The 13,852-nt window shown below is 41.9% G+C and overlaps 1 protein-coding gene across 1 annotated transcript; it reads right to left on the bottom strand.

The window, feature by feature from the left end:
* Positions 1 to 265: 265 nt before the first annotated feature.
* Positions 266 to 13,589, bottom strand: LOC148674255 (uncharacterized). Its single transcript, XM_088624228.1, has 5 exons — positions 13,391 to 13,589; positions 8,416 to 8,467; positions 5,731 to 5,811; positions 2,163 to 2,247; positions 266 to 1,703 (listed from the first exon to the last, which is right to left on the bottom strand). The coding sequence occupies exons 1-5, from the start codon at positions 13,445 to 13,447 to the stop codon at positions 1,637 to 1,639; spliced, it is 342 nt and encodes a 113-aa protein (XP_088480354.1). The 5' UTR covers positions 13,448 to 13,589; the 3' UTR covers positions 266 to 1,636.
* Between the last annotated feature and the right edge of the window lie 263 nt (positions 13,590 to 13,852).

The following is a 13,852-nucleotide window of genomic DNA, read 5'->3' as shown; positions in this document are numbered from 1 at the left end:
CCCTACAACCAAGGTTAAATGTATTATGTATTATGTCTAAAAGGATAGTCTCATCCTCTAAAAACATCCTACAAAAGCAACAAGACGTATCCCAAATAAGTCTTAAAAAGGTCTGGAAAAGTATCTCACCTCTTTAATGCAGCAGCACCTTGCAATGCACATCATGTAGGTGGGCCCACTTAAAGTGCAGATTCATTTTAAATTTAAATCATTGCAACCACTGCATCTTGGCTTCATGGGTATTCTAGATACAACCATAGATACATTTTAAGGGCTTGAAAAAAGATTTATTTATCAGGGAGCATTTCCTTTCTAGTATAACATGTAAAGCATATTTGAGGTGGAAGAAATCCACAACATTTACAGTAACTCGGCACAGGAATATGCCAAAGACAGTGGGGAGTCCAACTGAACTATTGACTTTGACTTTCAGGACATTCTCTCATATTCATTCCACTTTCACAAAACCTCACATTCCCATATAAAACCAAAGACCGTTAGAAGTCATCTATACAAAACAGGGTATTTAAAGCAAAAAGGAAAATCAACAGAAACCAACACAACCAAAATCATGAAAGTGAACCATAACACCAGATATGACTTCTGTCCTGTAGCAGCACAAACCCAAAATATCTAACTTTATTAAATCCCCAGTAATCTTGCTGCACTGACAATACAGTTTACTGAAAGACTTTTAACAACTTTAACAGCTTCTCAGTGTGTACACGACATCACAGCTTATACATGTAACTAAATACACATGCATTGAACAATCCCATGATCAAACTGCAAACAAAATAACAGTGCTAGATGGGAAACTGAACCCTTATTCAGCTGGTGCCTCTCCAAGGAAAACAGCATGGCACTGGGGTGAGGAGACTCAATCTTTCTATGGATGCTGCCATTATATACAGTAAGGCTTGAGTGCAAACCCAGCCAGAGGTCTGCATGACTGCTGGGTATAAACACATATGAACACATTTCTTTTATTGAAATTCCATCGTGAAGCCTTCTTAATCTCTGGCTTGCAATTCCACACTTTCCCAGAAAGTACCTGCCTCTGGCCAGGACGATGCATTCACAGCAGACTGCCTCACAGCACATTCCAGCGCTAGCTATGGCTTTCCTGCACGCTTTACTGCCATCAATAACGTTTCCGATTAATGTACAGGGATCATATCAATTGCTGCATCTTTATCAACCCCAGTTTTTTTTCCCCTGCTTAGTGTTCATTTATCCCTCTCTCTGGTGTATGAGTATCAATACGAATCTATAAGGATGGCTGTCCTACAATGCAATCACGGTGTCAGCTGGAGGCATCAACCAAAAGATTTTTCTTAAAACCGAACAAGCTTTACATTTTTGCCCTGGCGGGAGCTGTTTCCTGATGCAGTCTTGCTCCTGTGCCGTGGTGAAAATGATTGCTCCCCCTCCAGGCAGAACATAAATGGAGAGGTGAGAGAATGCCGCCTGTGCGGGACTTTAAACAGTCCCTCATGCAGGGTTACACAGCCAGGTCTCGTCCCTCAGCAGGCACAGCAGAGCCAGTCTGTGAGTCAGCCTGGAGAAACCAGCAAGCTACAAGGTGACAAGAATCGTGCCAGAGTGAAACAGCACAGGTCCCAGCGCCGGAGAATCAGCAGATCAGCTCCTTCAGAGGGCCCTTCAGCTGCTGAGTCTTCGCCTTCCTTTTCTTCTCATGCCTGAAATTTTACAAAGATATCCTATTTCACGCTTTCCAATTACCTGTTTATACCCGTTTCTCTTCATGCTAATTAAATCTGGTCTGGCTTACAAATCCTGTATACTGTACTTCAAAGTGCGTCTATGTAATTCAATCCTCACCTTGAGCCACAGAGAACACCAAACTCTTTCTAAAATATGTTTCACAACAGTGGGGTTATGACAGTACTTCTTCAAGAAAATGTTTTGCAAACCAGAACGAAGATCTTATGATGTTTAATGGGATCTCTTAAATCAGCATTTAGAATGATCTGTGTGGTGCTTTACATCTTGTTAAGATGTTGGCAAGTCAGGTGTTAGGAGCTAAGCCCACATGTGCTCCATATATGCATGAAGGAACAAACCTGTTGAATGCATCCATCTGCATTTCACAAGGTTTAAAATTTAAAATTAACTGAATACTTGAGGAATCATCTTACCTCTTGGGCGCAGCCACCATACACTTCCACAGCACAGCGTAGAGAGCCAGCAGGAAACTGATAAACACAGCTGCCGCTATCCCACCTGCGCAGAAGCACAGTAATTTTCATCACAGCTCCCCCAGGACACCAGCCTGTGGCCAGCCTGGCAGATTCTGGATAAGCCAGTTCATATGAAGGCATTTCACCAAACTAAAAGCCGGACCACAGGCTGACAATGTTGCTGTGAGCACCGTCAGAGCAGATCCACTTTGCGAGATTACATGACACGTGTAAGAAAAACACGAGAGGAAATCCTGGGGACACCCTACTCAGTTTCTGAGGACACCCACAGATCCATAGATGCCTGGCGGTATACGTCTACTGTAGACACTGCTTACAGTCCAAGCTGACTCAAAGAGTTGACTCCCAATCCTTAACAAAACAGCAGCGAGTGGTTCAGGCTGAATACAGGGAATTTATAATCATTAAGGTTAAATTCAATCCATCCAACTTCCAAACACTTTATCCAACACAGGGTTGCAGGGGAGCCAGAGTCTATCCTGGCAAGATAAGACAAGATACTACCTAGCTGGGAGGCCAGGCTGAAGTCAAATACAGTATACTGATATTAAATCACTTTGAAAGCTTGTGTAGTTCCTAGGGAATGCCACAAGGGGGCAGTGTGAGCAGGAGTCAAAGAGGACCTGACATAATTACAGTCCACGAGGTCTTATCTTGGAAAAATCTTGGAAAAAAAAGATCATGCCTGCACCAAAGAACAGAATGGCAACTTGCCACATCATGTGTCCTACAAATGGAAAAAAAGGTCTTTGTACACATTACAAAAGGCAAATTCAACAGCTTAATCAAATGTCTGAGACACTGTTTACTAGCCTTAAAAGAACACAGATTCCGATTTCATTTTTAGAAATCTTTCCCTCACTCTTACTATCAATCTCTCACTCCCTCTCAAGACCTATATTCTTCATGTTGCAATCACTCAGAGAACATTTATTTTCCAGAGGAACAAACAAGAACATTGCCAAGGAAATTAGGAAAAAAAATAAAAGTACACAAAAACTAAAGAAAAAATGCTCAAGACTAAGCTTCCAAAAGGGGGCTTTCACAGATATTTGCGTCAACCAACAGAAATACAAGCCAATTAAGCTGATCTGAATTTACTTGCCCAGATTAAAAATGTGAATTTCTTTTAAAAAAATTGATGGCACAAGCTTGTACTAATGTATTTAATTCAATCCTGGTATTCTGTTTTTGTGTTACAACAAAAGCGTTTAACAAGAAATAGATTCTGAAATGCCCTGAAGGGCTGAGGCACTGTATAGTTAATGTTCAATTTGTGAAGCCACAGAAAGTAATAACAGGGGAGCTGGCTGACAGCATCAGGTTAACAACAGGTTTCAGAGTGTCAGTTTCAGCCTACATCAGGAGGTTAGTCACGGGCCCTGTAAGCAGTTATTATACAGTGGATTACAGAGGTGTCTCCTGTCGCGAAAAAGGACATATTTCACTGTAAAGGAGGCATGAAGATTACTACCCAGTCAGGAGAGCTAGAGCTGAGTGCAGGAGTTCAGCTAAGAACAGAATGTGATCGACAGGGAAGAAATGCACACACTGTACAGTCTGTGCAAGAGAAGTGCGCCTGGGCTTGGAGAGAGTATCAAGAATCCGTTTCAGGGGTTTTTCTACTTGAAACGGAACATTTTAAAAAGGGTCTTAACTTGTTAGGTTTTAATGCAATATTTGTGTCAGTCCAATCATACAGAATAAAGAGATTCCTATACAGTCACACAGTGATTTGGATCACATAGTCCATTATCTCCTAATCAGTACCAAGCGGCAGTTTCACAGACACCAACTTGCACTGACCTTGGATGACCCAGTGTAAACGTAGACAAGCAAGTCCAAGATAAATCCTAATCAGTCCACAAATGTCCCCAAATCCTCTCCAAATACCTCAAGGACAAAAGTGATGGGCTTCTCCAACTTTAAATTTCCTCTTAAGCCTGATTTCTTTTTCTCTGTTCCTTAAGGGAATTTATGGGTTTACCGTAAATTGTTTTGCAGCTGTTGTCTTTACACTCCGGTATGACAACCAGTTGTGCAGACTGTGAACCCTTTGTGGCAACTGCAGCCTGTGACAATTCATCACAGAAGCATCAAACTCATTTCCTGAAAGGCCAGAGTGTCTCCTGGCTCTCAGTTCATTCAGAACTCTAAAATGACTGACTGTGTGCATGCAATTTGTGAATCAAACCAATTAACACCCATTATGTCTGAGAAATGTTGCACAGGGACAATACCTTTAAAGATCTCTTATAATCAACAATCACAAATCATGAAATATGATTGTGGCCTCAATTTTGTCAGCATTTATCATCAAATGCTGTTTTCTAAGCTTATTAAGGCAGTTAAAACCACACAATTGTTTTCCACTATGGACAAAAGTGGAATCATTCAAAATTTATGTCTGGATTACGATTGTAAATGAAAGGCTGACGTTGCCTTGCTTATAACTGGAACTGAGACGATATCACACTGATCTTTGGTCCCCAAAACTGTTTGGCTGACATGTCATTACTCTAATGTACCTTATGTAGCCCCTGTGCATTTGTTACTGATGTTGCTTTGGTTATTTTACTCCTACCAGCATTTGTCTTGCTCCTTTCGGCCCACACAGAGGAGGGCCTAGCACTTGAAGCTGCTACTAAATCAGTAAGCAACGGGCAGCTACTGTGTAATTAACTAATGAGAGCAATTTCAGCTTAGAGAGAAAGTATAACTGTTTCGGTATATCTGAGCCTATACATTCCCAAGCAAAATGTTCATTTTTGCTGCTGTTAATAAAATAGTTTGCCTTTAATGTAAATATGTAGTTAGGGCATCTGTTGCTTGATTCACTCTGCGTACAGTATAATTCTTGGCAACAAGAGTACAGGATCATTTGGATGAAGAATGACTATATTTTCCAACCTTTTCTTTAAAACACAGGAATGGAGTTTGCTTTGGGACATTCATCATCACTCTAGCCCTGATTTAGGTGCTTTTTCAAACAATACCCGTTCCAGGCTGGATCCAGATTGAAAGTGTTGAATTCTGGCAAGTACATTTTTGTCGTTTTTTCCGACGAGATATACTGCCAACTTTTATTTCCACATAAGACAGTGACACCATTACCACTACTGTCTGAAAATGACAGACACAGCAAAAGAAAACGGACGTTTATAGAGAACATCCAAATCTCTGGATCTTAATTATGATGATGATGATTTACAGGGAAGTGTGAAGTTGGACAATAAAAAGCAGCATCCCAGCAATTATATTAAGTGGATGTAGGGATGCGAGTTCAAATCCTAGGAGAGACACTGCTGATGCACTTTTAAGCAAGGTACTTCACTTAAATTGCTCCAATTGAAAAAATGCCCAGCTCTATAAAAGCTATGTTCTTTTGGACAAAAGTGTCAGTCAAATACGTCAGTAATTTGTAAGAAACCACTGCAGCCTGGAACTGCTGGGAAAGGGGAGTTTCACCCCCACAGTGCAGGAAGATGTACAAACTCTTGGTTACCAGGAATGATGCCGCTGCCTCGGACCACCTCGCTGCCGGCAGTGGGCTGTGTGTGGGGGAACTGCATTGCCGGAGTGGACCCTGGAACCCAAAAGACAAGAGGACCTTCTGAGCTCCTGCTCAATCCCAGCCAAGACCACCCCCACGTGCCCAGCCCTCTCTCTGCGGCACGATTGAACTCCTCTCGTCACTTCTTCATTCTGACTCAAACGAGTCACCAAAGGTAACACTACGTCTCTGCAAACAACACACCCTAGAACATCCGACATCTCTGACATCTTGGACATCCAACCTTCAGACGTCTAAAACAATTCCCCCGTTGTTATTTCAAAAACAGAAGTTTAAGAATAAATGGAAAGAAATGATGAAACACTTATCCCATGAAGATACTCTTTGTATCCTTAAGCAAGGCTGGCATATCTTGTTGAAAGAATTTGGATCAAGATTTTAGGTCAGGAACTTTGTTACAGTAACTATAATAACACTGTTAGGTCTACCATGAGATGTTCAAGTATAATAATAAAATACACAATTGTTATTTTATTCTAAGCAGAAAAATCTTACAATGAAGAACTTTAATGAAATAAGGGCTACTTTGATTGGACTTTTGCAATTACTCTTAAAAATATCACTTAATATTTTTATTTCCAAAGCTTTCCTTTGACTGGCGTTATGAATGCAGCTTCTTGCCATAAGCCGAGAATGAATTATAATGACCTTCTCGCTGGTGTGTTTTTGATCTTTAAATGCCGGCATCGATGGCCTTTCTGTGAGCATAAGAAATTGTTAAGAAGAAATTACCGAACAACAGGGGAGGTTTTAAAGTGGAAGTGTCACCCAAGTGGCTCAGTGGGTTAAGGCACTCGCCTGAGCTCCACGATCACGGGTTTGAGCAGCGATTCCCAGTCCTGGTCCTGGTCCACACGCCTACTGCTTTTCATTCCTTCCCACCTTCATCAGATCTTTCAAGCCCTACTTGATCTAAGAAGTTGCTCCACTGAAATATTTGCATTGTGTTTCTAGTGACAAGTTTGGGATTTTATTCCACTTCCAAAATACAGTGGTTAAAGCTCCAACATGTTTACGAGCTAGGCACAAACAGTTCACACTGATCTTATTATTAAGTCAATGAAGGCTCTGATTGTGTAACTGAGGGCTCAGCTGGAACATAAACCAACAGGTGTGAGGGGTCACCAGGGCCAGGACAGGGAACTGCTGGACTTGAGTCTGAGCCAGGTGACCAGAAATCCCAAAGCAACTGTGCACAATTGCCAAGGGGAGGGAGGGTAAATCAGTCAGGGCTCACTCACTGCAACACAGCAGCCCTTCCAACCTCCCCAGGCACTGACAGACATGCAGTGCTGCTGGGAAGGAAATATGCCTCTCCTCCAATCAGCACTGAACTGCAAAAAACACAAAAACTCAGAAGTGGGTGGGCCAGGAGTATCTGCCTACACTTCCTCATTCTTACCAGTTTGAGCTTGTGGGGCTCATAGCTGAGAAGTGAAAAACACACAACTGCCCATTCCAGCCATAATATAAACCGAAAAGATTTTAACCGTCTGTGCATGCATATACATGCATGTGCAGAAGTACTATAATATACTGTACCAAATATCTACCTGTCAGAGGCAGCACACTCCTAAGAAACAGGCAGGGATTTTTAAAGAGGTCAATTTTTTTTACTGTTTCTATAAACTAAACAGCATCTCTTTTAAAGTCTAGAAGTACACAGGCTAGTCATTTTGGTTCTAGGTTTTCCCCACGTTGAGTTTCAGCTGGTGAAGTATAGAAGAGTAGGCAGAGATGGAATGAGTTGAGGGGACGTCCATGTAAATGCAGAAATACAAACGTGCGTCTGAGTGTATTATGGTGGTTCAATCATCCCCTATTCATAAGCACCTGCTGCGATCCCTGTGATGGTCACCCCAAGCTGACACGAACCCAGACAGACAGTGGGGCAGCCCCCTAGATGGGGATGCCAGATCACGAGGAGGACATACAAACTCCACACAGCAATGAGAACCGTCATTTTGGCCAGCGGTACCAACTGCCATACATGTGCTTATCCAGGGTTAAACAGTCTTGTGACACCACAAGAGATGGAAGCACACTAGATGAAAGCTTTATTAAACTTCCTTGCTTGTTTTCTTAGTACACAGTTAAAAATAAAATAATTTAGTCCCACATTTAAGAGTAACAAACTCTTAAGAGTAATTCTTAAATGGAACTGCTAAGGGTTTTAATTATTTGCCCTCCAGCATCATCTGCCGTTCTCACAAGGGAAGTAGACACCTGTTGACATGCGCCACTGACACACCCACCCAGCAGAAACAGCCATGTTTTGACAAGCTTGAAGTTCTACAATGCTTGACAGGGGAGTTAAAATGAGGCACGGGGCATCTCTTGCTGCTGCAGCACTGAAATGACTGTGGTTGAATAATTCCAGCTTTACCTCTGGGGGCACTCTGTCAATTGAGCCCCTCTGCTTGGACAACGCCAACCAGTCGAACTAGAATGGAACCAGAAACACCGGGCCGTACAGCTCCACCTTGCTCCAAACCAGTTATTTTGCCAATTGAGCCTGGAGCCCCTGAAACAGCTCTTTCTAAACTGACTAGACCCAACCCATTTGACACCGAGTTTAGGGGGGATTGCACTGTGTCCAGACATTGTCCCACTCACCATTGGTGTGCGCTCCAGAAAGGGCATCCCAGGCCAGGTCCTGGAGAACATTCTGAAAGACAGTGGCAGACACCAGACTAAGTATAGGTACAGGGCAATGACACTGGCTTTGGGCAGATGGTGCAGTTGTACCATTGCTCCTTAAGAGAGCCCTGAATATCTCCTTTGGGAATCTTTATTACAGCTCATGAGGATGATGTCAACAGTATACCTATCAGGGTACATTTCAGTATATACTGAGATATTTTTGTGCATTTCTAAAACTTGCTTTACCTTTACACATACAATTACCTGGATACATTGGGAGGTTTACCAGAAATGGTCATTCCTGTAAGTAGCAACTGCACTCCTGTAGGTTTTAATGTGGAAAACTTGATACACTCAAATACTTTTTCTACAAGGTGGTGCATTTCATTACTTTTAAAACACACTGTATTCCACACTATCAAACCAGACAAAATACACCGAGATTAACAAGTTACTGGTATCTTGCTGCAAGCCCAAAAAAAACATGAGACAAACAAAACAGGAGGTCAGATAGATCAATTAAGGCAACAGTTTATTTCCCCACACTGTATCCTTCCTGTTGCGTAGACTTTGTTATTGAAAGAACAGTAACACATCCAAGGCTACAGTAGCACTGAGAAAGGAACCAGAGCTGTCCGAGAGTCTGGGAATGTCAGATTATCAGACTTGTCCGGGGGCAGGGAGCAGTGGTTTTAACTGGCCGTGCTGACTCGGAGCATACTTGTGCAACTCCCATCCTGCCCTGGGATCCTCCCTGTCTAACTGAGAGCAGTTACCGAGCCTCTTTTCTTTCCCTCTCTTCCCCCCATACAGCACCTTGCCTCTCAGCCCCCCCCCCCTGCAGGCTAACTTCTCCCTGTGCTGTCCGCCTCAGCACATCTGGGTTTCTTCATACGAGTGATGCACTGCCTCCGTCGCTCACTCAAGCACTTACAGTAGCTGAGCTCTCATCGACGGGCACCGGCCCCAGGCAAAATGTCAGTGAAGAAAAGCCCAAGACCAGTGCAAGTAATAATAATAATAATAATTGCTTACACTTATATAGCGCTTTTCTGGACACTCCACTCAAAGCGCTTTACAGGTAAGGGGGACTCCCCTCCACCACCACTAATGTGCAGCATACAGGGAGACTTTAAAACAACCGTGCCCTGGCAACAGGTTGCAATAATCCATGGTTCAGTTATAACTGCAGTCAAATTAAATGGAAAAATCACATTAATTAATTTTGTGCCATCTGAATACCTGCAATCTTTTTATGCTGGTCTGCCCTGGAGAGCCTTCAATTTGTCAACCAATTTACAGGACTGTTGATTTCCTCAAGCTCTGAGTGACAAGTATCCTAAGTGCTACAGATCAGATCAGATCACTTTATTAGCCATATACAAGCTCTTGCATATGGCTAATAAATACACCACTAAGTAAACACTTCAGTTCCTTTCTTGCACTGAGGCTCCCGAGAACTTCAAAAGTTGACACTGAGACAGGTGTTATCCATTGTGTCTAGACTCTTGTGAGGCCACAACAGCCTCTTTCAATAACCATAACAATATGCGCTGAATAAGAGCATTTGCTCATTATATTCTTTATTAATATGATATTACCACAACTGGCCAAACATCACCGACTGGCTGCTGCTGCATAGGAAGAGCAGAGGAAAACCCTACAGCAGTCTGTCCAGAGGCTGCTCAGGTCTCTACATCAGTGCTGCCAGAACCACATTAATGCTCAAGGAGGTCATAACCAATGTTAAACTTGCGATGGTTGAATTTTAAATGTGTCTCACTCAGGTTTCATACTGAAAACAGATCATTCTTGTATACTGCATTCTTGCCTATTCACACTTTTGTGATTTTTTGATGGTCGACGTTTAAACATATTTGATCAAGCCCGCTGTAAGTGAAAGATCCCTTTATTTGTGCACGAATATGTTAGAATATAAATGTGAAATAATATACTAAAACATTAGAAACAACAGAAAAGCAAAGGGGCACTGTATGATAAAAAGTAAGTCCACAAATATTAAATAGACACAAGTCAGATAAAACTGCCTACTCTAAAAAGTGTTGTAAACCTTTGTTACAAAAGTCCAATAAACTGTTCAGGTCAGAAAAGTCAGAATTGAATGGAATTAAGGAGACCACAACATGCACAATCATCACAGATAAATTTGTTTCATACTTTGTATCTAAAATGACTTGATGTAGGGCTCTGCTGTCATTCTGCCCCTAGGTTCTCCTGTTTCCCCAAAAAACACAAAAATATTAAATAGAGTATGCATGAACCTGCTTATTGACTGACCCTGTGGGATCCCTTTTGAAAAGGTACAAATTAAGTCCAACTAATGCTCGGTCAAACACAAGCTTTGTTCTGCATTACTTCTCCAGAGACCACAAAGCCCATCTATAGAGGTATTCAGCCTGAGCTCCACAAAACAGCAGTGTTAGCCTACTGTATCTACCCATCTGATCTTAAAAGCAAAGCACCACCCGTCATAAAGTGAGAAACAAGCAGGGCAAGCCATGAAAGCACCCACATGAATTGCAATCCTTCCTTTCACAGCTTGGCACATCATGTGTAAATGAACAATCTCTTCTTAACTTTAAAAAAGCTGATACCCCATTCTTTATTTGCTGTGCATTCTACAATGTTGGAACATCCAAAAGAGAAGCTGAAAGAATCGGGTAATCATACAGTGTGGACACGTCTACGGGTCATGTTTCTCAACCCATACAGAGCAGCATGTCCGAGTTTGAGTTAAATATGTCTTTTGGTCAAAATTAGTATGAGCACAGCTCTGGTGGTTCATGGCTAATGGTGCTGTGCTGTAAGCAGGTTATTCTTTCATATTCAATCTCGTCATTGCTCCTTTAAAGACAATGTGTTGCAAACTGCTCCGCAGTTCAAAGACCTCGCTTTACATAGCAACCATTCCAAAATAAATATGCTGACAGGAGGAAGGGTTTGTTGTGCCTGTTTTTGTGATGTTCTCACTGACTGATTCGGTTCCAGAAGGCCCACGAGACTCCATGTAAGGCGTCCACTGGGAGGTCAGGCCCAGAGCGCACTGAACTCGCACTTTCACTTGACACGGGGCAGGATTCTTCCCTCGCACACAAAAGCAACTGGGTTGGTGAAAGCAAGGAACTTTGACTAGCAGTACCTTCACCCTACTTTCCAGATAAAGCATTTCCCCTGGAAAATTGCACAATAATTTATACATGTTTTTTAAAAAAGGCTCTCTGGAATATGCTAACTGACACAGTTTTTTTTTTTGGAGAGGAAAAGCCACCTTGAACAATGCAGGGGCCCCAAGGGGATCTGGTTTTGACCTTTTCCTTGGTTTTGCTGATATTTATATCCTGAAAATATAAATATTTACTTATTTCGGCACTTTTTAACCCAAACGCCATATGAAATTGTGGCATTCCTTCCGGACTAGGTCTTTTAAAATATAAAGTTTGCTTCACTGTTTGTATTCCTACTTTGTGGATTTGTGTTCAGGATGCAGAATGAAATGATGCAGCCCTTGAAAACGTCAAATCACGTATCGCGCCCATGGAGAATCCTGGAGAACCACTTGTTCTTAGCCAGACAAATCCATCCATCTGTTTTCTAACCGCTTCATCCAAAACAGGGTCGCAGGGGAGCCGGAGCCTATCCCAGCAAGCAACAGACAAGGTGGGGTACACCCTGGACGAGACGCCAGTGGAGCACAGACAGGCACAAACACACACAAGGTCCCAGAAACCAATTAACCTACCAGTGTGATTCACCTACGTCCAGATCGAAATTTAGATATTTTTGTGATACTGGAATATCAAAAACACAAAGCTTTGAGATGTATCCCTAAAAGCAAATCTAGGTTTTCTTTATTTTTTTAAGACAAAAAAACAAATATTTTGTAACCATGTAAACAACACTAAACATGATCAATTATATTGTCATGTGTACTAGCGCAATAAGTGCCTGTCAGACGCGACAATGCATAATGAGACTACACCCGTTGTTGTTAAGTTATGCAGGGTGTGCGGTATTTTATGATAGTGCGGGGTTGCAAAATACTCTGCAGAGTTTTGGCATGTAAGCAGATCGATAGACTCCGATAAAACGCTGTAACGAAACATGCAGCCAGTTGTCTAAAAACACTGAAGAAAAATTCGGTATACATGCACTGCATTTCTAGTGGTTTAAACATCACAAAACATGATAGCTGTTATACAGCGGACTAAGGCGATACTACTTTGCACTAATCAAAAGCCTAATTTGATTTCAGTTTGCTCGTGCTTGTTGCTGTCTTTTTTTAACCTCAAAAGAGCATTTTCTTCAGTCGGTCTGTTTAACCAAGATAAGAAAGAATGCAGTCACTCTAAAAGTTTCCAAAACATGTGCGTACGTACTTCCTAAGACACCACTCGACAGGGCAACAACGTTTTTTTTCGCGTTTTTCATTTTAACTGAAGATAACTTGAAAACACTGCACATTGTCAACGGTACTAAATAAATCGCAGGTCACATTTTTTCCCCCACTCAACGCTGATTTTTCTGTAGTCTCATGCAATGCTGCTTATCTCACCATTATAACGTTCCAATAGTAAAACTGATTTAGACAGCATGCTGAAATTGCTGTAACTAAAAAATATTCTTTGTGTTCATCGTTACCTGCATTATCTGTCCGAGAACACAGAATTATATATGAATTCGCCCAGTTTCATACTAAATAAAACACAAATCGACCTTCTTAAATTTTTCGTTCAAGACGTTCGGCGTGAACAGACCAACACAAAGCCTCTTATATAGCTTTTATATCTTATATATCTCATATAGCTGGAACGCAAAACATCAGCATCGTTTAAAAAAGAGCAGCTACGTTTTCTAAAACTCAGAATATCGTGCTCTCGTTCGCCTCTCACCTGAGGACAAAGCTCTTGCTGTGTTCAAACGAACATACCTGAACCAGGTTTCCTTCGGTTTTAACCAGAGTCCAGTTATTGGACTCTTCAGGCATTTTTGCGAGCAGAGGTGTCTACCAGGCTGGGGTCAGGTTATTCACTGGCATATCCCTACACGAGTCCGAATATCCCAGCATTTAGCAGCAATTAGCAACTGTTCCGCAACTCCCTTAAAACAGAACCTGATCATTCAGAGAGGGCGGAGACTCGCATCTCTGGGCGGAGCGAGCTGAACACTGGTTTCGTACAGGGAATGCCTTGAATAATAATAATAATAGTTTTGATATTGTTGTCGTTATTGTTTCAGTGAAACTGATAGCTTTAAGGGTTTATTCTTGGTCACTTCACATTCCAGAACCACAGTTCTTTTTCATTTAAACCAACTTAGACCCAGCTTATTCAGTCTCCATTGAACAACAGCAACGACAACAAAAACCCAAGGCTGACAAGTTTAATCATGT

This window comes from Lepisosteus platostomus, chromosome 3 (genome assembly GCF_059453375.1).
Source record: "Lepisosteus platostomus isolate fLepPlt1 chromosome 3, fLepPlt1.hap1, whole genome shotgun sequence".
NCBI classification, from domain to species: domain Eukaryota; kingdom Metazoa; phylum Chordata; class Actinopteri; order Semionotiformes; family Lepisosteidae; genus Lepisosteus; species Lepisosteus platostomus.
The sequence above is the reverse complement of the archived record's forward strand: the minus strand, read 5'-3'. Positions and strand labels throughout refer to the sequence as shown.